This window comes from Scatophagus argus, chromosome 22 (genome assembly GCF_020382885.2).
Source record: "Scatophagus argus isolate fScaArg1 chromosome 22, fScaArg1.pri, whole genome shotgun sequence".
Classification (NCBI taxonomy): Eukaryota; Metazoa; Chordata; class Actinopteri; family Scatophagidae; genus Scatophagus; species Scatophagus argus.
Window position 1 is genome coordinate 8232570 of NC_058514.1, and position 25550 is coordinate 8258119.

The 25550-nt window shown below is 39.2% G+C and overlaps 1 protein-coding gene and 1 long non-coding RNA gene across 20 annotated transcripts in view; one reads left to right on the top strand and one right to left on the bottom strand.

The window, feature by feature from the left end:
- The first annotated feature begins 8207 nt into the window (after positions 1-8207).
- On the top strand, positions 8208-15966 carry LOC124053520. 17 transcript variants are annotated; one of them, XR_006842173.1, is made up of 7 exons: positions 8208-8651; positions 11313-11357; positions 13308-13485; positions 14567-14754; positions 14823-14976; positions 15538-15670; positions 15766-15966. It is a non-coding gene; the product is annotated as an uncharacterized LOC124053520 (long non-coding RNA). The 17 variants fall into 17 exon arrangements; XR_006842172.1 differs by having other exon boundaries at positions 8210-8651; positions 15565-15670; XR_006842177.1 differs by having other exon boundaries at positions 8211-8651; positions 15538-15608; positions 15760-15966.
- LOC124053517 (protein PHTF2-like) overlaps positions 9908-25550 on the bottom strand; it is a 38437-nt gene continuing 22794 nt past the window's right edge. The window contains exons 4-22 of one of the 3 annotated variants that reach the window (XM_046378754.1): positions 25178-25234; positions 24799-24810; positions 20753-20822; positions 20065-20223; positions 19269-19434; positions 17506-17667; positions 16297-16525; positions 16053-16199; positions 15749-15905; positions 15527-15597; positions 15049-15177; positions 14866-14951; positions 14557-14749; positions 14324-14455; positions 14147-14233; positions 13300-13455; positions 13103-13198; positions 12887-13012; positions 9908-12200 (exon numbers count right to left, since the gene is read on the bottom strand). In XM_046378754.1, coding sequence (XP_046234710.1) covers positions 12180-12200; positions 12887-13012; positions 13103-13198; positions 13300-13455; positions 14147-14233; positions 14324-14455; positions 14557-14749; positions 14866-14951; positions 15049-15177; positions 15527-15597; positions 15749-15905; positions 16053-16199; positions 16297-16525; positions 17506-17667; positions 19269-19434; positions 20065-20223; positions 20753-20822; positions 24799-24810; positions 25178-25234 — 2256 coding nt within the window. In that variant the 3' untranslated portion in view covers positions 9908-12179. The remainder of the gene's footprint in view (positions 12201-12886; positions 13013-13102; positions 13199-13299; positions 13456-14146; positions 14234-14323; positions 14456-14556; positions 14750-14865; positions 14952-15048; positions 15178-15526; positions 15598-15748; positions 15906-16052; positions 16200-16296; positions 16526-17505; positions 17668-19268; positions 19435-20064; positions 20224-20752; positions 20823-24798; positions 24811-25177; positions 25235-25550) is intronic. The other 2 variants (XM_046378758.1, XM_046378755.1) reach the window with 2 other exon arrangements.

The window sequence follows — 25550 nt, forward strand, 5'->3', positions numbered from 1 at the left end:
AGTGATATTGACAATTATGAAAATTTGAATATTTTCAAACAAATGCTGTAGTATAACAAGGATGAGCTCATGAAAGCGTGAGGAGAATTTGCTGACTCTACGCCAAATATTAGTGGAGTTATTGAGTGATATTAACAATTATGAAAATTTGAATATTTTCAAACAAATGCTGTAGTATAACAAGGATGAGCTCATGAAAGCGTGAGGAGATTTTGGTGACTCTACACCAAATATTAGTGGAGTTATTGAGTGATATTGACAATTATGAAAATTTGAATATTTTCAAACAAATGCTGTAGTATAACAAGGATGAGCTCATGAAAGCGTGAGGAGATTTTGGTGACTCTACGCCAAATATTTAGTGGAGTTATTGAGTGATATTAACAATTATGAAAATTTGAATATTTTCAAACAAATGCTGTAGTATAACAAGGATGAGCTCATGAAAGCGTGAGGAGATTTTGCTGACTCTACGCCAAATATTAGTGGAGTTATTGAGTGATATTGACAATTATGAAAATTTGAATATTTTCAAACAAATGCTGTAGTATAACAAGGAGGAGCTCATGAAAGCGTGAGGAGATTTTGCTGACTCTACGCCAAAAATCAGTGGAGTTATTGAGTGATATTAACAATTATGAAAATTTGAATATTTTCAAACAAATGCTGTAGTATAACAAGGATGAGCTCATGAAAGCGTGAGGAGATTTTGCTGACTCTACGCCAAATATTAGTGGAGTCATTGAGTGATATTAACAATTATGAAAATTTGAATATTTTCAAACAAATGCTGTAGTATAACAAGGATGAGCTCATGAAAGCGTGAGGAGATTTTGGTGACTCTACACCAAATATTAGTGGAGTCATTGAGTGATACTGACAATTATGAAAATTTGAATATTTTCAAACAAATGCTGTAGTATAACAAGGATGAGCTCATGAAAGCGTGAGGAGATTTTGGTGACTCTACGCCAAATATTAGTGGAGTTATTGAGTGATATTAACAATTATGAAAATTTGAATATTTTCAAACAAATGCTGTAGTATAACAAGGATGAGCTCATGAAAGCGTGAGGAGATTTTCCTGACTCTACGCCAAATATTAGTGGAGTTATTGAGTGATATTAACAATTATGAAAATTTGAATATTTTCAGACAAGTGCTGTAGTATAACAAGGATGAGCTCATGAAAGCGTGAGGAGATTTTGGTGACTCTACGCCAAATATTAGTGGAGTTATTGAGTGATATTGACAATTATGAAAATTTGAATATTTTCAAACAAATGCTGTAGTATAACAAGGATGAGCTCATGAAAGCGTGAGGAGATTTTGGTGACTCTACGCCAAATATTAGTGGAGTTATTGAGTGATATTGACAATTATGAAAATTTGAATATTTTCAAACAAATGCTGTAGTATAACAAGGATGAGCTCATGAAAGCGTGAGGAGATTTTGGTGACTCTACGCCAAATATTAGTGGAGTTATTGAGTGATATTGACAATTATGAAAATTTGAATATTTTCAAACAAATGCTGTAGTATAACAAGGATGAGCTGATGAAAGCGTGAGGAGATTTTGGTGACTCTACGCCAAATATTAGTGGAGTTATTGAGTGATATTAACAATTATGAAAATTTGAATATTTTCAAACAAATGCTGTAGTATAACAAGGATGAGCTCATGAAAGCGTGAGGAGATTTTGGTGACTCTACGCCAAATATTAGTGGAGTTATTGAGTGATATTAACAATTATGAAAATTTGAATATTTTCAAACAAATGCTGTAGTATAACAAGGATGAGCTCATGAAAGCGTGAGGAGATTTTGGTGACTCTACGCCAAATATTAGTGGAGTTATTGAGTGATATTAACAATTATGAAAATTTGAATATTTTCAAACAAATGCTGTAGTATAACAAGGATGAGCTCATGAAAGCGTGAGGAGATTTCGCTGACTCTACGCCAAATATTAGTGGAGTTATTGAGTGATATTGACAATTATGAAAATTTGAATATTTTCAGACAAATGCTGTAGTATAACAAGGATGAGCTCATGAAAGCGTGAGGAGATTTTGGTGACTCTACGCCAAATATTAGTGGAGTTATTGAGTGATATTAACAATTATGAAAATTTGAATATTTTCAGACAAATGCTGTAGTATAACAAGGATGAGCTCATGAAAGCGTGAGGAGATTTTGCTGACTCTACGCCAAATATTAGTGGAGTTATTGAGTGATATTGACAATTATGAAAATTTGAATATTTTCAAACAAATGCTGTAGTATAACAAGGATGAGCTCATGAAAGCGTGAGGCGATTTTGCTGACTCTACGCCAAATATTAGTGGAGTTATTGAGTGATATTGACAATTATGAAAATTTGAATATTTTCAAACAAATGCTGTAGTATAACAAGGATGAGCTCATGAAAGCGTGAGGAGATTTTGGTGACTCTACGCCAAATATTAGTGGAGTTATTGAGTGATATTAACAATTATGGAAATTTGAATATTTTCAAACAAATGCTGTAGTATAACAAGGATGAGCTCATTAAGCGTGAGGAGATTTTGCTGACTCTACGCCAAATATTAGTGGAGTCATTGAGTGATATTGACATTTATGAAAATTTGAATATTTTCAAACAAATGCTGTAGTATAACAAGGATGAGCTCATGAAAGCGTGAGGAGATTTTGGTGACTCTACGCCAAATATTAGTGGAGTTATTGAGTGATATTAACAATTATGAAAATTTGAATATTTTCAAACAAATGCTGTAGTATAACAAGGATGAGCTCATGAAAGCGTGAGGAGATTTTGCTGACTCTACGCCAAATATTAGTGGAGTCATTGAGTGATATTAACAATTATGAAAATTTGAATATTTTCAAACAAATGCTGTAGTATAACAAGGGTGAGCTCATGAAAGCGTGAGGAGATTTTGCTGACTCTACGCCAAATATTAGTGGAGTTATTGAGTGATATTGACAATTATGAAAATTTGAATATTTTCAAACAAATGCTGTAGTATAACAAGGATGAGCTCATGAAAGCGTGAGGAGATTTTGGTGACTCTACGCCAAATATTAGTGGAGTTATTGAGTGATATTGACAATTATGAAAATTTGAATATTTTCAAACAAATGCTGTAGTATAACAAGGATGAGCTCATGAAAGCGTGAGGAGATTTTGGTGACTCTACACCAAATATTAGTGGAGTTATTGAGTGATATTAACAATTATGAAAATTTGAATATTTTCAGACAAATGCTGTAGTATAACAAGGATGAGCTCATGAAAGCGTGAGGAGATTTTGGTGACTCTACGCCAAATATTAGTGGAGTTATTGAGTGATATTAACAATTATGAAAATTTGAATATTTTCAAACAAATGCTGTAGTATAACAAGGATGAGCTCATGAAAGCTGGGGGGGGGGGTTTTGGTGACTCTACGCCAAATATTAGTGGAGTTATTGAGTGATATTGACAATTATGAAAATTTGAATATTTTCAAACAAATGCTGTAGTATAACAAGGATGAGCTCATGAAAGCGTGAGGAGATTTTGCTGACTCTACGCCAAATATTAGTGGAGTTATTGAGTGATATTAACAATTATGAAAATTTGAATATTTTCAAACAAATGCTGTAGTATAACAAGGATGAGCTCATGAAAGCGTGAGGAGATTTTGCTGACTCTACGCCAAATATTAGTGGAGTTATTGAGTGATATTGACAATTATGAAAATTTGAATATTTTCAAACAAATGCTGTAGTATAACAAGGATGAGCTCATGAAAGCGTGAGGAGATTTTGGTGACTCTACGCCAAATATTAGTGGAGTTATTGAGTGATATTGACAATTATGAAAATTTGAATATTTTCAAACAAATGCTGTACTATAACAAGGATGAGCTCATGAAAGCGTGAGGAGATTTTGGTGACTCTACGCCAAATATTAGTGGAGTTATTGAGTGATATTGACAATTATGAAAATTTGAATATTTTCAAACAAATGCTGTAGTATAACAAGGATGAGCTCATGAAAGCGTGAGGAGATTTTGGTGACTCTACGCCAAATATTAGTGGAGTTATTGAGTGATATTGACAATTATGAAAATTTGAATATTTTCAAACAAATGCTGTAGTATAACAAGGATGAGCTCATGAAAGCGTGAGGAGATTTTGGTGACTCTACGCCAAATATTAGTGGAGTTATTGAGTGATATTAACAATTATGAAAATTTGAATATTTTCAAACAAATGCTGTAGTATAACAAGGATGAGCTCATGAAAGCGTGAGGAGATTTTGGTGACTCTACGCCAAATATTAGTGGAGTTATTGAGTGATATTGACAATTATGAAAATTTGAATATTTTCAGACAAATGCTGTAGTATAACAAGGATGAGCTCATGAAAGCGTGAGGAGATTTTGGTGACTCTACGCCAAATATTAGTGGAGTTATTGAGTGATATTGACAATTATGAAAATTTGAATATTTTCAAACAAATGCTGTAGTATAACAAGGATGAGCTCATGAAAGCGTGAGGAGATTTTGGTGACTCTACGCCAAATATTAGTGGAGTTATTGAGTGATATTGACAATTATGAAAATTTGAATATTTTCAAACAAATGCTGTAGTATAACAAGGATGAGCTCATGAAAGCGTGAGGAGATTTTGCTGACTCTACGCCAAATATTAGTGGAGTTATTGAGTGATATTGACAATTATGAAAATTTGAATATTTTCAAACAAATGCTGTAGTATAACAAGGATGAGCTCATGAAAGCGTGAGGAGATTTTGGTGACTCTACGCCAAATATTAGTGGAGTTATTGAGTGATATTAACAATTATGAAAATTTGAATATTTTCAAACAAATGCTGTAGTATAACAAGGATGAGCTCATGAAAGCGTGAGGAGATTTTGGTGATTACACCAAATATTAGTGGAGTTATTGAGTGATATTAACAATTATGAAAATTTGAATATTTTCAAACAAATGCTGTAGTATAACAAGGATGAGCTCATGAAAGCGTGAGGAGATTTTGGTGACTCTACGCCAAATATTAGTGGAGTTATTGAGTGATATTGACAATTATGAAAATTTGAATATTTTCAAACAAATGCTGTAGTATAACAAGGAGGAGCTCATGAAAGCGTGAGGCGATTTTGGTGACTCTACGCCAAATATTAGTGGAGTTATTGAGTGATATTAACAATTATGAAAATTTGAATATTTTCAAACAAATGCTGTAGTATAACAAGGATGAGCTCATGAAAGCGTGAGGAGATTTTGGTGATTCTACACCAAATATTAGTGGAGTTATTGAGTGATATTAACAATTATGAAAATTTGAATATTTTCAAACAAATGCTGTAGTATAACAAGGATGAGCTCATGAAAGCGTGAGGAGATTTTGGTGACTCTACGCCAAATATTAGTGGAGTTATTGAGTGATATTAACAATTATGAAAATTTGAATATTTTCAAACAAATGCTGTAGTATAACAAGGATGAGCTCATGAAAGCGTGAGGAGATTTTGGTGACTCTACGCCAAATATTAGTGGAGTTATTGAGTGAATATTAACAATTATGAAAATTTGAATATTTTCAAACAAATGCTGTAGTATAACAAGGATGAGCTCATGAAAGCGTGAGGAGATTTTGGTGACTCTACGCCAAATATTAGTGGAGTTATTGAGTGATATTGACAATTATGAAAATTTGAATATTTTCAAACAAATGCTGTAGTATAACAAGGATGAGCTCATGAAAGCGTGAGGAGATTTTGCTGACTCTACGCCAAATATTAGTGGAGTTATTGAGTGATATTAACAATTATGAAAATTTGAATATTTTCAAACAAATGCTGTAGTATAACAAGGATGAGCTCATGAAAGCGTGAGGAGATTTTGCTGACTCTACGCCAAATATTAGTGGAGTTATTGAGTGATATTAACAATTATGAAAATTTGAATATTTTCAAACAAATGCTGTAGTATAACAAGGATGAGCTCATGAAAGCGTGAGGAGATTTCGCTGACTCTACGCCAAATATTAGTGGAGTTATTGAGTGATATTAACAATTATGAAAATTTGAATATTTTCAAACAAATGCTGTAGTATAACAAGGAGGAGCTCATGAAAGCGTGAGGAGATTTTGGTGACTCTACGCCAAATATTAGTGGAGTTATTGAGTGATATTGACAATTATGAAAATTTGAATATTTTCAAACAAATGCTGTAGTATAACAAGGATGAGCTCATGAAAGCGTGAGGAGATTTTGGTGACTCTACGCCAAATATTAGTGGAGTTATTGAGTGATATTAACAATTATGAAAATTTGAATATTTTCAAACAAATGCTGTAGTATAACAAGGATGAGCTCATGAAAGCGTGAGGAGATTTTGGTGACTCTACGCCAAATATTAGTGGAGTTATTGAGTGATATTAACAATTATGAAAATTTGAATATTTTCAAACAAATGCTGTAGTATAACAAGGAGGAGCTCATGAAAGCGTGAGGAGATTTTGGTGACTCTACGCCAAATATTAGTGGAGTTATTGAGTGATATTGACAATTATGAAAGTTTGAATATTTTCAAACAAATGCTGTAGTATAACAAGGATGAGCTCATGAAAGCGTGAGGAGATTTTGGTGACTCTACACCAAAAATTAGTGGAGTTATTGAGTGATATTAACAATTATGAAAATTTGAATATTTTCAAACAAATGCTGTAGTATAACAAGGATGAGCTCATGAAAGCGTGAGGAGATTTCGCTGACTCTACGCCAAATATTAGTGGAGTTATTGAGTGATATTGACAATTATGAAAATTTTAATATTTTTAAACAAATGCTGTAGTATAACAAGGATGAGCTCATGAAAGCGTGAGGAGATTTTGGTGACTCTACGCCAAATATTAGTGGAGTTATTGAGTGGTATTGACAATTATGAAAATTTGAATATTTTCAAACAAATGCTGTAGTATAACAAGGATGAGCTCATGAAACCGTGAGGAGATTTTGCTGACTCTACGCCAAATATTAGTGGAGTTATTGAGTGATATTAACAATTATGAAAATTTGAATATTTTCAAACAAATGCTGTAGTATAACAAGGAGGAGCTCATGAAAGCGTGAGGAGATTTTGGTGACTCTACGCCAAATATTAGTGGAGTTATTGAGTGATATTAACAATTATGAAAATTTGAATATTTTCAAACAAATGCTGTAGTATAACAAGGATGAGCTCATGAAAGCGTGAGGAGATTTTGGTGATTCTACGCCAAAAATTAGTGGAGTTATTGAGTGATATTAACAATTATGAAAATTTGAATATTTTCAAACAAATGCTGTAGTATAACAAGGATGAGCTCATGAAAGCGTGAGGAGATTTCGCTGACTCTACGCCAAAAATTAGTGGAGTTATTGAGTGATATTGACAATTATGAAAATTTGAATATTTTCAAACAAATGCTGTAGTATAACAAGGATGAGCTCATGAAAGCGTGAGGATATTTTGGTGACTCTACGCCAAATATTAGTGGAGTTATTGAGTGAATATTAACAATTATGAAAATTTGAATATTTTCAAACAAATGCTGTAGTATAACAAGGATGAGCTCATGAAAGCGTGAGGAGATTTTGGTGACTCTACGCCAAATATTAGTGGAGTTATTGAGTGATATTAACAATTATGAAAATTTGAATATTTTCAAACAAATGCTGTAGTATAACAAGGATGAGCTCATGAAAGCGTGAGGAGATTTTGGTGACTTTACACCAAATATTAGTGGAGTTATTGAGTGATATTGACAATTATGAAAATTTGAATATTTTCAAACAAATGCTGTAGTATAACAAGGATGAGCTCATGAAAGCGTGAGGAGATTTTGGTGACTCTACGCCAAATATTAGTGGAGTTATTGAGTGATATTGACAATTATGAAAATTTGAATATTTTCAAACAAATGCTGTAGTATAAGAAGGAGGAGCTGATGAAACTGAGGTAAATTCGGTGAGTCTACACCTAATAGTGAAGTTAGTGATATTCACAATAAAAAATTTCCAAAAATCAGGATAAAGGACCTTCTTGATTTGTGTGGTAATTTTTGTAACACTACACTGAATATTAGTGAAGGTATTGAATATTTCTGCAGCATGTCTTTTCGGCGATGCACTTTGTAGACGGTCCCTGCGCACTCGTTGCACGCGAGGCTACGCATGGAGATCAATGGCATTTGTCCTCGTCAGAAGATGGCACTTTTTTCTTTAGCTCATTACTACATTGAGACACAGGTGTTCTGTGGCTCTTTGCGACGTTTTGTTTGTGAGCGATTGAACCCGGAAGTTTCGTGCGTACACGGAAAAGTTTTGGTGCTAGATATTGCATATCGTGTGCTCATGTAATACTTTCTCGTGCTCACCAGAATTATTTTTTTCTTCTTCGCCTATGTCCCTTTAAGGACGCCGTACACTCGGGACAGGTGTTGCTAGGCGAACTAGCGCAGGTAGTTTTTTTTGAGAGAGCTACGCCAGGTGAACTCTGCGTTTTTTTGTATTGGCGAAACGTTTGGCTGTATTGGAAAGTTATGGACGACGCTAATGGATTTCATCATGACGCGCTGAACGACGTGAACGGTGAGTATTAAATATTCCATCACAGACAAAAAGCGGAAGTCGGACTCTGCTAGCGCATCAGTTATTAGCCTGATTCATGAAGCCCCTCCACGGCTCAAAATAGAAGCTTAGCTGCTAATGCCCATTACGTACTGACATAGTTTGTTCTAAAATATCATATCTAAATTTTCAAATGTTGATTTATATTAAAAAACAAAACTAAAACAAACAAACAAAAAAGCCCACGAGCGTCTGTTAACAACGCCGGTTAACTGTTGCGCCAATGCTGGTGTTGCAGACTGTGATTAACGGCTAGTTGTTAGGGCAGCGTTTAATATACAGTTTTTACAGATTGAATTCTGCTCAATTTGGACTGTTTTCTGAGTGTTTAGTCAACTTTACTAAATTTTAAACTCCCGTTTAAACGTCAGGGAAATTAGTCCTTAGGAACTTAACGTACATGGAGGTTATGTTCATGGACACGATGGATTTTGCTAGTTCACTTTGCTAGCCGCTTTAGCAGCTACATTAGCATTCAGGCATTCATTTCTTTTAACTCAAATAAATGTATTCAGTGAGTTTTAAACTTCAAGTAAAATGTGTGAAAATTGGCGGAGCAGAGCATTAATGGAGGGACTAGGAGGGAGAAGGTTTTGGTGACAGTGATTAATACAGCTTTATATTGTATTATGTGTAGATGGATTTTTACGCCCTAAGTAATAAAGTTCAGCAGACATTAACAAGAAGTGTCATGTCATAATGATAAACAGGTAAAGGAAAATTTGCATGTGAAATGATCTCAAAGTAATTTGTAGGCCTACACTCACAGTAGCTTGAACAAGTGGTAATAATAATAACATTTACGGTATTTATATAATGCCTTTAAAAACAGAATTTATTAAGTATTTTTTACAGACAAAGCAGAAACATTTTGACAGAGTCCATTTACTTAATTTGTTCTCAGGTTTTTGAAGAAATCTTAGACTGGCATACACCAAAACCTGAATATGACCAGAACTTTGTGCGTGGCTACAGCTGATGCCAAAAGGAGAAAAGAAAGAGGAAAATTATCATTTTAACTGCGTAGTCCCATTCTGCATCACCGACAATACAATCTTGATCTCAAGTGTATGGGACCTTATCAGCATTTTTGTACATGCTGTTAAGCATTATAGGATTACTTGATTTCTATTGTTTAATACAGATGCAGTTTTTCTTTTAATTTTTCACTGGTTGAGTGTGTTATAATACTGAAAGACAACAAAAGAAACAGTGAGTCAACATTGAGTTTTTTATTTTTCTTATAAAAATGTAGACCTTGTGGACAGACCAGTTCACAAAAAAAATCTAAATAGTCAGACTCTTTGCAAACAGAATCACAACACAGAGTCCTTTAACCTAGTTCATTTTCATACATACGTTTCAAACTTCTTCATTCCATTTAAAAACAAAACGTGCCTCGCCTTTGCGACGAGCGTGAGAAACTTTACAAATGAACGACAAAAGAGCAAAGAGAAAAACAAACAAAAAAAAATACAACTTAAAATATTTCCAAAAGGTAAACAAATAGATCTTAAAGCATAATGCTGCCAATACATTCTTTTTCCAGCAGAGACAAACAAAAAACAAACAGTAAAATAAGCACTTTGGTCTTCCTCCTCAGACACACTCAGTATGATTATGCTAGCATTTTTATGACATTAGTTTCAGTTAGCCAAAAAAAAAAAAATGAACTGAGACAACATTGAAGATGTTTTTTGTGGGCACGATTAGTCCATGTACCATATAGGATTTACTTCAGAGAGTGACTTGAATTGTCGATAAATTGTTTTCTTTTTCGGAGCTAACATTCGCTTTAACAGCCAAGCTGGCGAGGTACTAAAGAGAATCTCTCGACATTTAAACAAGATGTTACTTCGTTTGTAAAGTGCATATCTTCAGTCATATTCAGACATGTTTTAACTGTGGTGCTGAATCACTGTCTTAACGTCTAATCAGCTCAGTGGGATTTAAAACCCACCAAACTAATCAACAGTTTAGTCTTGACTGCCCCAAACGTTGTTTTCAGGAGCCTAACTCTTCATGCTGTTATGATATGCAGGAAATAGCTTTGACCTTAGTGTCAGAAACTACATTCAAAAGGTGTTCAACTAAACTGCAACACAGCCAGAAAATTACCACAAAATTCCTTTTTTGTCAGAGGTGCTCCAGAAAGCCACATTTTTCTCAACCCAGTCTGTGTGAAATCACTCCTTTGTTCACTATACATCACACACTCAATAGTTTGCTCTGTAGGAGCAGTAAATTGATATTTAGGACTCTTATGAATCTTTGTCAACGTACATGTATAAAATAAGACAGTAGCAGGAAGTAGCTTCACATGCAGGGAAAAGGTAATCTGCATTTAACCAAAAGTCTAGAAGTGACCTTCTCAAGCTCCAACTCTGACTGCATTTCCTGCACACACACACACACACACACACACACACAAACATATTGCTGAAAATACTTTCAAACCCACTGATGTGGTTAAAAAGAAAAAAAAGGTCTCTCTATTTAATGATGGCTGACCTAACCAGACTCTACTTTTATCTTTTGTGTTGATTATGCACTTTTATGTGGGATCCACATTGAGCTGTTCACATGGTTTTTGTTCCCACTAACTGTTTGTTTCTTTTGCAGGGTGGATCTGCTGATGTTTTTCCTCAGTGAGGAAAACTTTCTCAGGTAAGTCAGCAAACTTTTACAGAATGATGCCATTAACGTCCATTAAAAGATATGAATTATCACATCTTGGAGCTGGTATGAATCGGTAAATTGATTCTGCCGAACTGAAAACGCAAACAGACAACTTTTACATTCTTATTTGCCAAATACCAGGAAATGACACCAAACCAGCCAGATCTAAGCTAATAAACTATCCTTTTAACTGTATCTTGATCACATTATACTCTGTGGTTTAACGTTTTTACATAAATTACAATGTAAGCATTAAGGTGGCAATAAAACTAGAAACAATATTTTTTGTTCGTTTGGAAAAAAAAATCACAGGCTGTATTTAAATATTTTTAAAACAAGTTTTAGGGTCGTAACATAGTTTGAAGTTTTGTTTTGAAACGTACTCAACATAAATAACAGCTTTCGGTTTGAGCAAACAAAACACAAAAATGACAATAAAATAACTTTTGCCCCATTGGCATCTCAACACTTTGCCTTCAGATCTGCGAATGAAAAACTGAACTGTTGCGAATGCAGCTGAGAACCTAATCCATCACATAATTAATGCTTATAATAATAATAACACTTGTTGTATACAGGTAAAATAACATTGTTTTGTGTCATAGGACACAGAAATGAAAACCTACAATTCAAATAAACCCTAAGTAAAAACACTGAGTGGGTAAATAAATAGTTTGTGAATTGCACAAAGAGGGAACGTTGAAGGTCAAAGGACTCCGATATGTCGAGAGCGACGTTCAGTCAGTTGACCGTTAAATTGAGCAGTCAGTCGGTGAGAGTGAAGGTCGGACGCCGTTCCTCTGCTCACCGTCACGATTTGATCTTCCACAGCTGTGAACAAGAGGACAGAAAACGGTGTTATTACACAAACCTGCCTGAACATTTAAACACATTAACGCACTGTTAAAGTTTGATCTGCAGCAATGAGGAACGTAAAAGCAAAAACACTAATGTTAATAATAACGTAAGGATAATTTTTTTAAACTACTTTTGTTGTAGAAAAGCGTGCTTTGCGGCTCTCTGCGCCTGCAAATGTCAGCGTTAAAGGCAGAAACCTACTGCTGATCAACAGCACAAATTTGAGAGTCAAGTTCACAAACATTGAATCCGACGCAGATTATCAGCGCAGGTTCATGCTGATACTGAATGCTAATCTTCTGATGGTGTGAATTTATTTTTCTGCAGCATTTAGCGGTTTTAAACGAGCGGAACGTCAGTGGAGTTACCGCAGTCAGATTTGCTTGCTCAAATAGAAATGGTATGAGTGTAGAGTTCGAATTTAGAGATTCTGTTTTCTGACACACAGATTTGTGTTACTGACCAATAGCAAAATCTCTGGAAAGTGCTGACCTTGAGGGCTATCATAGAAGCTGGGTCTAATTTCATACAAGTCTCCTTTTGTAGCGGTATAAACCGTCTCAAATGAGACAGAGATTGGCCACTTTTCTGGTCCGACTTGGCACAAACCAAATAAAACAAAATAAAACCAGTCAGCCATCTCTGCCTCACAAACTTACCTTCAGGTTAAATCCTAATAGGTCAGATATTACTCCCGACACGGCGGACAGGATGACCACCTGGGTGATGTTGTAGAGCAGAGGGTTCATGGTCAAACCATACAACCTGAAAGGAGTGTCTAACTCCTGGAGAGAGAGAGACACACACACAGTCGGTTAGATCAGACTGCAGATTTAAATGTCAGAATGTAAATAATCCTGATGATTAAAGATTACCTTGAGTAGTTTGGTAGCCAGTTTTAAGACGTTGTTGACCAGTGTCAGCTCCTCTTTCTTGTTTGGCTTCTTCTCCATCTTCAGATACAGGTTGATCTAATAAGCACACAGTGGAAGGATGTCAGTGTGTGACCACCTGTCTGCTCTGTGCTTAAGCGTGTGTGTGTGTGTGTGTGTGTGTGTGTGTGTGTGTATACCTGTTCAGTGAGCAGTATGGAGGTGTTGCTGTACTTCTTGCTGGTCTCGGAGCCCAGAGTGACGAACCTGAGCAGGAACAGAGACAGACTGGAGCACCAGATCACCAGCTCCCAGTTATAGTGACACTCGAGGAAAGTTTCGTGGACGTGCAGCAACTGTGGGAAGAGACGCGGATACGCCATCCGGTAAGCCATGTCATGTTTATTTTAGTATTCAGTCTCTGGCATCAAGACTTTCTGATGAGCCTAAAGTCCCCTGTGTGTAGAATTTTAGAATATTTGATTTGGGCGCCTCCCAGTGGTCGTATCAGAGACACACAGTGGCTTTGGTTTCAAAATCCAGACTACTGATCCTGAGCTGCATTTCTAGTTTATGCTGTGCTGTAGCTGACATGCTGTTGTTTACAAAAAAAACTCTGTGTGGCCTAATGCTCTCGGGTTCATGTAGCCACACTGTAACCACTCAGCACACAACTAGAAACCCAGCCTGGTTCTGAAAGGGATGTTTGCATGTGAGAACAATGCACATCCATACTTAAGTGACGCTACAGTCCAGTTTCTCTGCTGTTTTAAACCTCCTAAATCTTTATTTCATTCTTCCTAACCAGCAGTAGAGGTGAGCCATGTCTGGATTTCTGTCACACACAATGAAAATCCAGGCATCGTTCAGCACTTCTGCCAGTCAGGAGAAATTAGTAGAACCAATGCTGAATACGGTTAAGCTCGTAATATAGTTGTTTTCGCGTTTAGTATCACAGGATGTGACAAGCTAAATGTTACCGTTTAAACGTGGACGTACTCATAGAGACCACCAAAGCTATCATGATGTGATGCACTCAGATGTTACCTGGGCGCAGCAGATGAAGACAACTGATAGAGTGAGCAGGAAGGCGGACGACACGATCACATCCACTGAACGCTGAGGACCCCGTCTCTGCAAAAACAACAGAATTTCACTTAATCAGCCAAATTAACTGAAACGTGTACGTACAAACATTTAAAAGGTATCTGGCATAGGTGCTACCTTGAGGTAGGAGCGTAGCGACAGCCACATCTTGATGTTCTGCACTTTCTTCAGTCTAAAATGAGGGACTTCAGACTTCCTGGCTCTGCGGGCTGAAGTCAGGTGACCAAACAGCTTGGCAAACAGTAGCCTCTGAAACACGTAGGCACGTTATTAGATCAATCAGAACCCCAGAGTATCCAGTTGAGCTCTCTTACTTCGACTGCGCTACAAGCAATAATTCATTGTCTCACCTGTTTGTAGGTCCTCTCGGCCACACTGAGCAGGAAGAAGAACAGCCATATAAGGCAAACGCGCACCAGGAAGCTAAGTGTCACCATGGTGATGACCAAGGCATCTGATCCAGACCCGCCTCCCAGCGCCACAGACAGTAGCTCATTGGCTGAGAGCGTAGTCAGCTGATCCAAGTCGCGGTGCTGAGCAAGCCTGCAGTAAGTAAAACACATCCAGCATTCACGTTTTTGTATTTTTTTTTCCATGTATTTTTCTAAATTAAAAGCAGGTACGTTGAGTCTTGTTGAAAAGTGTTACACCAGCAGTACCTGTATACGAAAGGTGTGAGGCCGAGCGTCACGGAGACCAGGTTCCCAAACACCTGGTACCCAATACCAGGAGTGTAGAGATTCACCTGCACATGGAGGCATAGAAAGACTGTTAGTGTTTCCCTATTGTCTGACATGTTGGCACGTAAAACATGAGGTGTGTGGTTTCCCCTGGTAACTCACTCTGTTCATGATCATGCCGCTGATCTCCAGGACGGACATGTCGGCCTTCTTGCACTCGTTTCCCTCCCACACTATAGCGCTCACTCTCTCCAGACCGGGGTTGGAGCTGTGCAGCCAGGGAACGTGACCCTGAGGGGAGGCGATAAAAACATGCAGACACATTACTGACCTGTTGTGTAATACTTGTTGAACGTTAAGTTATTAAAGTTATTAAAAGTCTTGGGCGATTCGTAGGTCAGAAGATGTGTTTAACAGAGTTAAATTTGGTTGAAAACTTTTCAGATATTTCAACGACCATAACTACAAAATGCTGTAGTAATAAGTCATGTATAAAAACACTCCCACTTTTCAATCAAAACAGAGTTCAGTCTTTTTTCTTTTTTTTAAGATTACTTAAAAAAAAAAAAATTGAGATAAAAATCACAACCTGAGAGGTTGGATATAAAGCCACATGTGTTGCGTAAGAGGGTTTCCTGACCTGATGGAAAGGGTCGTCTCTGTATTCCTTCTTGGCAGGAGGACAGACCGGCGTCCCTCCTCCTTCTCCCTCTGAAGAAAAGGTCAGTGTTAGTTTCAGTGGGAAAAAAACCCACAGATCATGTAAGAACAGGGACTTCGACGGGTCAGTCAGAACTACAAAGCGTTTTTTGGTTTAACTGCATACATTTGATTGTACTCTAAGCTGATCTTTTCTGCTGACCTGTCTCTGAGGTGCAGGACGATCTGCACTCAGCACAGTGCAGGAAGTCTTCCCACATCAAGTCCTCCGTCTCGGACTCGTGTCGAGTGCTCTCAGAGTCGTGAGTCCTTAGACTGGAACATCTGGAGCTGCAGCTGGTGCCGGACTTGGGGACATCCTGACAGAAGGAAGGGGAGGATTATTTGTGAAAATAAATAAATAAATAATGATGACAATAATCTGTCCTGATTTTCATTTTTCTAACAGAAATCAATAAAATTGCTTTGAAAAATGAACGTCATCTCGTGTGTGTGTGTTTGTTTACCTCTACAGCATAGTGTTTCTTGTAGTGCTGTGTATTCTTGCGATTTCTGAGTGTACAGTCGCTGTTCATTCTTTCAACTCCCCTGCGGAGGGCGCTGTAGGATGCTTCAGGGTCCTCCTCACTGGATGCTTCATCTGATGCTGGCTCCTAAAAATCAAAGAGCAAACATGTCAGCCAAATGCTTAAGTGATCAATAAATCTACAGGAAATAAATCAACAGCTTCCGTCTGGTTTGATGGATCACCTTATTGCCGCTGGCCAGCATCAGTCCGGTGCTGCGGGGTGCGTGAGCGTGTGTCGGCTTGACGTGAGGGTTCCAGCACGCCTCGTCCGCCCTGTTCAGCGAATCACATCGCTGCTCGTGGAGCTGCAGCCCCTCCTCGCTGCTGCGATTGGTCACACGGCCGTCCAGCGACACGTAGCCGTTGTCCGTCTCCGTCGACTTGTCGATGGACAGCTTGGACTTCTTGGATCTGAAGGAGGGAGAAAAACAAGACGGAGAGAGCGACAGAAAAAGACAGACAGGCATAGATGGACAGACAGATATTTAGATAAAACAACAGAGTGGAGAGTTTACCAGTAATGAAGTTGAGTCTCTGAAGCAAAACATGCGGTGACATAAATCTGACAGGACGTGTTCAGTATAACAATGTGGAACATTCATACAAAATGAAAGCCAAATTTCTAAAGTCTTGCATGAGACAATGGATGGATTGGAGATAAAAGGTACTGAACATCTTAAACAGTGTAACTGTGATCTTCATTGTCACAATCCAGGAACCAATTGAAGAGTTAATTAGTGCTCAGAAATGTTCCACAGTGTTGCAGTCTGCTGAACGCTGGTCAAAGCAGAAGCCTGGGGAGAGGAGAGGCAGGTGAACTGTGCTCTGATTAGATTCAAAATTGCAGGCATTTAATTGTGTTGTGAAAGTGGGCTTTTAGTTGATTTATTGGAGGTCTTTCAGCAGCCAAGAACCTCGCCCCCATGCTTCTTTTCAAGTCATGTGCATCAAAAACAGAAAAAAAGAAAAAAAACAGCTGCAAAATCCCCTCCGTGTCTCGCTGGTGTTGAAGAGCGCAGATTGCGTTCACTGCTGCGTTTTGGCTGTGAAGGACTCAACAGTTGAGCTTTTTGAACCCCCTTTGAACCCCCTTTGAAATATTACACATTCAGTCGACTTGAAGAGAAAACGGCCAGTTTGTGGTATGAGACAAGTTAACACCAGGAGAGGAAGTGATGCTGCAGCTGAGGAAGCCCAGGTTAACCCTGAGCTGAAGCTGGGATTCAGTTCTTAAATGACAAAGATGGGGAATTTAGTCTGGCTTTACCATAACAAAATATGTATAACTTAAAATAAATAAATCTTAAAGAGAATTATTTTGTGAACTGAACCCCAGCTGTGTTTTTGTACATCATCTTGTTTTAGGAAGATGGGGAAACAAAAATACACACCCAGCTTTACAGATATCATGCCAGAAATCTTGGAAGAGTGCGCCCAGGCTGTATGTGGTGCTGGCTGAGTGGGAGTGTGGCGCCCCCTCCTGTGTGTTATCGGTAGTGCTAGACCCGTCGCCTTCCCTATGCACCTCCATCTGAGATGCCTTCCTCAACTTCCTTCAGTTTGGAAAGAATACAGGGGTGGAGAGAGACTTAGAGCGGACCAGGAGACTAAGAAGACTTGAAAATACAGCAGTGTGTCCACCGGGAACCTGGCTACATTTTCTCAGTGACTTAGTACTTTATTTAAAATCAGGTGCTAAGAGTGAAAAGGTTTAGAGTTTCAAAGAGCGAGTACTTCACTGGTACCCAAAACTCAGGTACCTGCTGGACACAGCGACTGATACAGTAAAAAGGCAAATTCTACAAAAATCTTCTTTTAGGTTGTTATTTTGCAAAAGCAGATACTATCATAAAAACCCTAAAAATAGCATTCTAATATCAAGCAAAAATAAAATCTGAAGACATGACCAGAGGTGGCTAAAAAATATTATTGTGCTGACAAAATGTGCCAGATGTTATGATGGAATTAGGTAGCATTACCTTTTCAAAAAGTGAAACATTAGTTCATCTACTTTTGCAGGATATTAACATAAAAAAGTTAGATTTTGCAGAACTGCTCCATAAAGATTTGGTTATTCATAAGCTACGAATGGGCTACTGACACATCAAGTGTCCTGTGACAAAACTGACTTGTGTTTTTGTCTATGAGGTTACATTTCTACAAGAAAGACAAAGACAGAGAGAAAAGTAGAGAGGGTGTACAGAATAACACTGTGTAAAAATAACCTCCAAGATCTGAACTTAAAAACGCTTCCCAGACTCTTTCCAAAACTGTGGCATGGTTCAATTTTCTTCCCAAGAGTCTGAAAATTGTCTTTACATCATTTTGAACCAGAAACAGCAGCCAAACATTGACAAGCTTTAAACCAACAGAGAGAAAACTCATAAACTGCAGGTCTAAAAACTACAAAACCACACCAAGAAAAGCAAACTACTTTCTACTTTCACACACAAGAGAATCCCATTTGTCTTTAACTACTGACATCAGATTTATCATGGAGAGATTTCCTTCAACATGTTTGGAGAAATCCTTAACAATCAAATGACTATTTTAGCAAGTTGATGAAAATGGCTCATTTTCTGCCTGGCAAGAAGTGAGCTGTGATACAAGAGTTCTTGCTTTTAAAAGCTCTGTTAAAGGACAAAGCACATCAAGATTTAAATACGCCACAGAGAAGAGTCTGATGGATGCTGATACAAACCTGTGGAATATATCTCCATGACAAACATGCTTTTGTTTAACTTGATTTTAAGTGAAAGAAGCTGACTGAGAACTTGACAGAAAGCAAACATGGAGGAGAAATGCGATCTAGAGGACGTATTCATTCTTTTGTTTCAACTTCCTCCACTGGTTCTCTGTCTCATGCTTGTGTTACGTCCATTTCTCCTCTCTTTTAACCAGAGGGACTTTGTGGGTGCAGGTTCCTCTGAATGTTGTCTTTCATCTCTTACATGATTAATCTACTCCTGCTTCTCTTCTCCGTCCTTCGCTCGATCTGTCCCTCCCTTCTCTCCCTCTCCCCCTGGATCTCTGGATCATTTCCCCCTTCAGTTTCTGCTCTGCTTTGCTCAGATGACTTTCATGGTTTCTCACTTTTCCTTTAACTCCTTCTCATACATAGTATTTCGCCCTTTTTTCCACCCTCTTCAGTTACCTGCGTCTCTTCCCCCCGCTGCTTGAGGCAGGTTTCGGGGTCCTGGTGGAGACGATCTGACAGTGGACGGTGCCCAGCAGCAACATGAGCCAGATGGCTCCGAACACCTCGGTGGCAGGTATCCCATGAGGCTGAGGGATGGTCACATACAGGACTGCTGCTGCCACTGCAGGAGGAGACAGAGAGAGAAGTGAGCATTCATTAAAATGGAAAAAAATAAAGAAAAAAAAAAATCAACAAGAATTGTTTTTGATCCAACTGGGATTCAAATATTTAACCAAGTTCGGGGTGTGGAATCAGCGTGAAGGTGTTACTCTATTAATAATGAGTTCCAGTGACCCTGCACCTTCATGTGATGAGTCAATATTGGACTTAAAAGACTTAAAACGAGTGTTTTGATGTGGTGTGTGAAGGAAGTGAGCAGGAAGGGTGGAGGGCTGGAGCGAGCGAGCGAGCGAGAGAGAGAGCGAGCAATGATAACAGTGTTTTAGTCAGGGCTGAAAAGGGCATCTTGATGTCAGTGGTGGAAAACACCGCTCAGTGCTCTTCAAAGTGTTTGTGCAGCAAGTGTTTGCAGCTCTGCGGGCGTAACCCCGAGCACTCTGTGCTCGCACGACGCATTTTAGGAAAAACAACAGAGCAGATGCACGGTTGGAGTTCAACATCAACCGAGGATCAATAGTGAGGCTCAGGTGCTGTAACTGAACCTCACTATTAAAGCAAGGAATTGTGGATTTCTCGTATTTAATGAACAGAGTTGTGTTTTTTTTCCTCCCACTGCAGTTCTGACACCCACCTTGCAGCAGATAGAGAGCCAGCAGCAAGAGGAAAATGGCTCTGGAGGTGACCTGGATCCACCATCGATAAAAGAACGGGAAGAAGACGACTCTGACGATGCCCTTCCTGGTCAGCGACGTCCAAGGGCTCTCTGGTTTGGCTTTGGCAAACGCCGAACCTGCAGAGAGTAATTACACACCCGCACACTTAGTTTAACGAGGCGAGCTAATGAAGCCGAATGAGTGAAGAGCTCATCACTTAATAGAACCCGGAGTCACAGGAGAGGAGTGAGTTTATCTCTTAATCGTCTCCTCTTCTATCTTTTCTTTTCAATCTCAGCACATCTTTGTCCCCTCCGTCCTCCTCTTTCTGTTTATCTAATCTCCTCCTGAGTTTCTTTCTCCATTATCCCCGTGTCTTCCTGTGCCGTGAGATAACAATGAGGATGAATCCGATCAGGTGAATAATTAAAAAATGAATGATGAATCTCAGACGGGCACACAGAGAGAGAAACGGTGAGGATTAACGGTGGCAGGAGGTTGGCACGCTGGCATCTCAGGACCGTGTGACTATGTTTTATGTCAACACCACTGATTGGATGATGTGTGTCTGACGCTTAGCAGGAAAGTCTGTCTGGATCTAATTAGGCTGATGGACAGGAAGTTTGTGCACACACACATCCACACACTTTATCCCCTCCCCCTCACCTCTAACCAAGTCCACGTCTATAAGGTCTGGTTTGACATGTCCTGTCTTCTTTGGCTTGTTCCTCAAGCCCTGCAGGGGGAGACAGAGAGACACGAGTCAATGCCAGACAAAATAAGGAAACAGTGAGAGAAACGATCAGCACAAACATATTCACACACACTACACAGCAGTTGAACTACAGGAGGCTTCTCGTGCACTTTATGCCTTCGTAAACACACACACATGTTTGAGGAGGCACACCGTGCATTCAGGCTCACACAGCTACTGGCTCTATTTCATAGCGGGTCTACTCACATCTACTGGATTTTCATTTTCGGCCCAGTTGGGATAAAAAGTCAGTCTAAATGTCATTTCTGTTTTCCTACTTTGCTTTCACGAGAAGGATTCAGCACACTGAAGAAAAACAGGGAAACTTCCCTAAAGATCTTTCAGTCCTTAAAAAAAAATACAGCTGGGTCATTAGTGTGTTACAGGAGGCTCTCATCCCTCTGAGGTTTACCGGTGACACTGGTTGCTTGTGCAGTTTACAACTCTAGGAATAACTCTCCCCTGTGGCACGCTTGCTTCCTGTAGCAGCAAGTCACTTCCTTCTACTGTAAGACACATGCACTTCTTCTACGTGCGTGCGTGTCGCGACGTTAAAACTTTACTGAGGCACAGCGGTAAAACGTGACAGTGACCGATCACGCATGACGGCCTTTCTGTTTGAGTGACAACAGAGAATGAACATTTAAAAGATAGGTAGGGGTGTGTATGAGTGTTTGTGTGTGTATGTGTGCATGTGAGAGCGAGCGAGCGAGCGAGAGAGAGAGAGAGGTTAAGTACAACAATGTCTGAGTTACTATAGCGAGAAGCCTGACAATAGTTTGTTTTTAACAAGGTTTCCTATTGACGATTCAACACAGAGAGCAAGAGAGACCACAGTGCATCACACACGCGCACACACACACACACACACACACACACACACATTCCCATCTAAAACCATCAGTCTCTCCTGCATGGCTGGGACCTAAGATGTGTATCTGATGGGTCGTCTTCAATTCAATTCAATTCGGTTTATTTATATAGCGCCAATTCACAACAAAAGTCATCTCATGACACTTTCCAATTAGAGCAGGTCTAGAACAAACTCTTTAATTAAATTATATTATAGACAACCCAACATTCCCCCTTGAGCAATTACTTGGCGACAGTGGCGAGGAAAAACTGCCTTTTAGAAGGCAGAAACCTCGGAGCAGACCCCGGCTCAAGATGGGCGGCCATCTGCCTTGACCGGTTGGGTCTGGTCAGTATTGCGTATTCATCAGCTGCCTGGCGTGACTTCACTCATGTTATCATGTTTTACTAACTGAGATGCTGTGGGGTCCACACTGTGCCTTTTATTTCATCCCGCAAACGTTTTTGGGAGCTTTAATCCAACCAATTTCTTTTTTTTTGAAAAGCTCCCATTCACATTTCCTCTTCAGGCAAATTTCTGAGCCTGTTATTGTCTTGTTTTGAAACAGAGAGGATTTTGTAGGGAAAAAAAAAGTTTCAAAGTAAGATATCAGCACTATTCAAACAACACTTGGCCCTCGTTAACTGTTGTCCTCACTAATACACCACAAAGGAGGACATCTTGAGTCCTTTCTAATCTGTGAAACACTGCACACTATGAGCATGTGAGTCATATTCAACAGTGCTGTGATCTGACACAGAAAAGCTGTGCGCCTGAATCTGATTGGCTCATGTTAATATTTACATACAGGCCAATCAAGTTCTGGGTTATCAGTTAGTGGTCTGATAAAGAGGCCTGATGGAGGCCCTTATCTTTAAATAGCACAATCAACGACCTAATACACTGTGTGTGTGTGTGTGTGTGTGTGTGTGTGTGTGTGTGTGTGTGTCCGTTCTGGGCTGAAAGAAGTTGATCAATAGCTTCCTCTTGGCAGTAGATTTACTGCAGCATCGGAGTCCATCACAAACATGTCGCCGGCTCGTCGCTCTCTTATCTCTGGGCTATTTATAGCCTCTTATCTTCCAATAAACTACTATGTGCTCCAATTACAAGTTATGATGTTGAAGTTGATGATGTTGCCTCAGTGACTGATTGGTCCAACATTTGAGTGCTCTTTGCTGTTCCCATTGTGTATTATGGGCTGCTTGTCATGTTTATTTCCATTTAACTGCTTACTATTCTGCTACCTACCTAAAATACATTAAAGCTCCCAATACATGTACATACAAGTACATGTTAAATGTATTTTAACGATAAATTCTGAACATCAAGTACAGAACAAATGCTGTAGTTTGCTCTTTGAACCAGCAGGAGGTGACTGGGATTCCAGAGGAAAAATGTATAAAGAGTTAACTCAGTTTCATCAGAGGTGGCAGCCAGAAAATCATTATTTTGGGTTCTTTGTTAGACGTAGAAATGAGTGGAATTGATAATGCCAGAGCTAGAATTTGAAATAAAACTGTTCTAACATAACATTTTGCAAAGTCCGATCAAATCGGCAACAGAGACGAGAGCTATCCCGGGACTGTATCCATTCTGTTGTTCGACGTCCGCTAAGCTTTTGTAAAGTAACATCAGAAATGAACAGGAGGATGACAAGCACATAAAGGAGCAGCTGCATCTTCTACAAGACGAAGCACACAAGCCAAAACAGTCAAACGTCACTGCTAAACGTCAACTAAACAGGACAATTTACAGATGATCTAGGAGAACAATTGTCTACATTTTTACTAGACTGTAAACACTACAATTAGCATTTTACAGGGGTGAGGGGTGACGCGACTTGTACACAAAATAATATGATAAACTCTGCACTGTCGGCTGCAACTATTAAGTCTGGGAAACCAATTACTTGAAAGAGCAAAGGCTGCGGCGCTGCGTATGTGTGTGTGTGTGTGTGTGTGGAGACGGAGAGGACTTTGAGCTCATTAAAGAGAGCGACTCTCACCTCGCTGTTTACAGGACAAGAGGTACAGCAGGAGGGCAGAAGGGAAGTTATCACCGAGTAAATTTAAAACATTAAAAACTGAATAATACGCCGTAGAGGGGCCTTGAACTGCACCCTGGAAACCTTGGATATCAGAATATATCTCATGAAATGCGAGAATAGAGTGATGACGTTCTCCTTCTTACAGGTGAGAGATCGCAGCAGACAGGTGAAGAGGCTCTAATGGATCTGATGGATCTCCTCAACAATCTGCTGAAGCTGACCTCTCTGCATTGTTTCCACTACATATCACTTCCTTGTCTGCGGTTTGTGGTTTAAACTGTTTACAAATACCAGTTTGGAAAATCAGAGCACGCCAGGTCGCTTTTCAAAGTCCTAAAGCGAAACAAAAAGTAACAGCGAGCGACTTCCTGTAAGGAAGGTTTACACACGATTTCACCCCGGTGCAATTATACATTTTTAGTTTAAATTCAAATTCAAATGATCTCATTCTATATCTTCAATTTTTTATTAATCCTATCCCATGAGGGTTGAGAATAAAACAAAAAAGCCTGAAGGATGCTGATTTCGACGTGACGAATGCTGGGAATGTAACTGCCCTACCTGAGTCTGTTATGTCTGTTCCCAGAGGGAACACGCAGCACTGACCCGTCACAGAAATGCAGCTGTGACCCTGCAGTTTTGTCTTTTGTGAATCTTTGATATGAGCTGCCCTTCAACAAGTCTGTGTCACTAAAAGAAAAAAAAAAGTCAATCATTGTTCATTTTCAACCCAATACCTTACGAGTTTAAAATTAAAAACAAGGCCCAAGTTTTAGCCACACGCCTCCCGGTGCCGCCCTGATCTCATGACTGCGCTAATCCAGCTGTGTGTTCACATCACAACTCCTCTGTCTCCGAGTTAACGTCCTCCTGCAGCCGATCACGAAGCAGTGTTGTGTGAAGGCAGAGTGGGGTTAATAAACACACCAGGACTTGACAAGGCAGCCGAACCGAGCGTTCAAACCAACCAATCTCAGTCTAGCAGACTACAGCGTGGGTGAGCAGACGTGCACTGTGGGACAACAAGGGGGACGTCCTCCCCGCGGTGTACTCACCAGAGAAATAAACTGTCGAGAGGAGGAGGAGGAGGAGGAGGAGGAAAAGACGAATGGAGGAGAAGGGACGGAGATGGACATGAAGAGAGCAGAGGCGTGGCAGGTGACGCCCAGCCACGAGGGCAGAGAGGAAAGAGTTAAAAGAAAACACTGGAAGAGAACTGGCAGCATGTTAAGAGACAGAGAAAACTGAATAAAAAGGAAGAAGAGCGAGAAAGTGACGAAGGAGTGAAAGCCAAGGGGAACCAAAGAGAAAGAGAGGAAGGAGAGACAATTCGAATAAGCACAGAAGGAAAACAACAAAAAAAAAAGGAAAATGGTGAAAAAAACCAACAGAAACATGGAAGTGTGGCGCAAACAGACGGTGAACCAAACGCACCTTTATTTCTCGCTGCTCCACTGATTTCTCCCATATCTGTTGATCATAGGCGCCAATCTGGGAAAAACAAACAGAGAGAGGATTAATGATGAAATATGGAGGGAAGAGCTGCAAGTAAGCAGAAAGCAGGTGCAATGTTTTTAGTTTCCGGATGCAATCCCAAACATCATTTTCTTAAGAAGAAGAAATTCAAACCACAAGGGTTTCTTAGACGTAATAAAAAGTTTCACTTCCCCTTCTGTGACGGTGTTATAGAGGACACATTTTCCTGGAACAGCCTTTCATGTGTACTAAAAATATAAACCATAGCTGCACCTTTAACATTTCTTTGAAGCCAAATCAAATCTCCTTAAAAATCAAAACCGATTTAAAG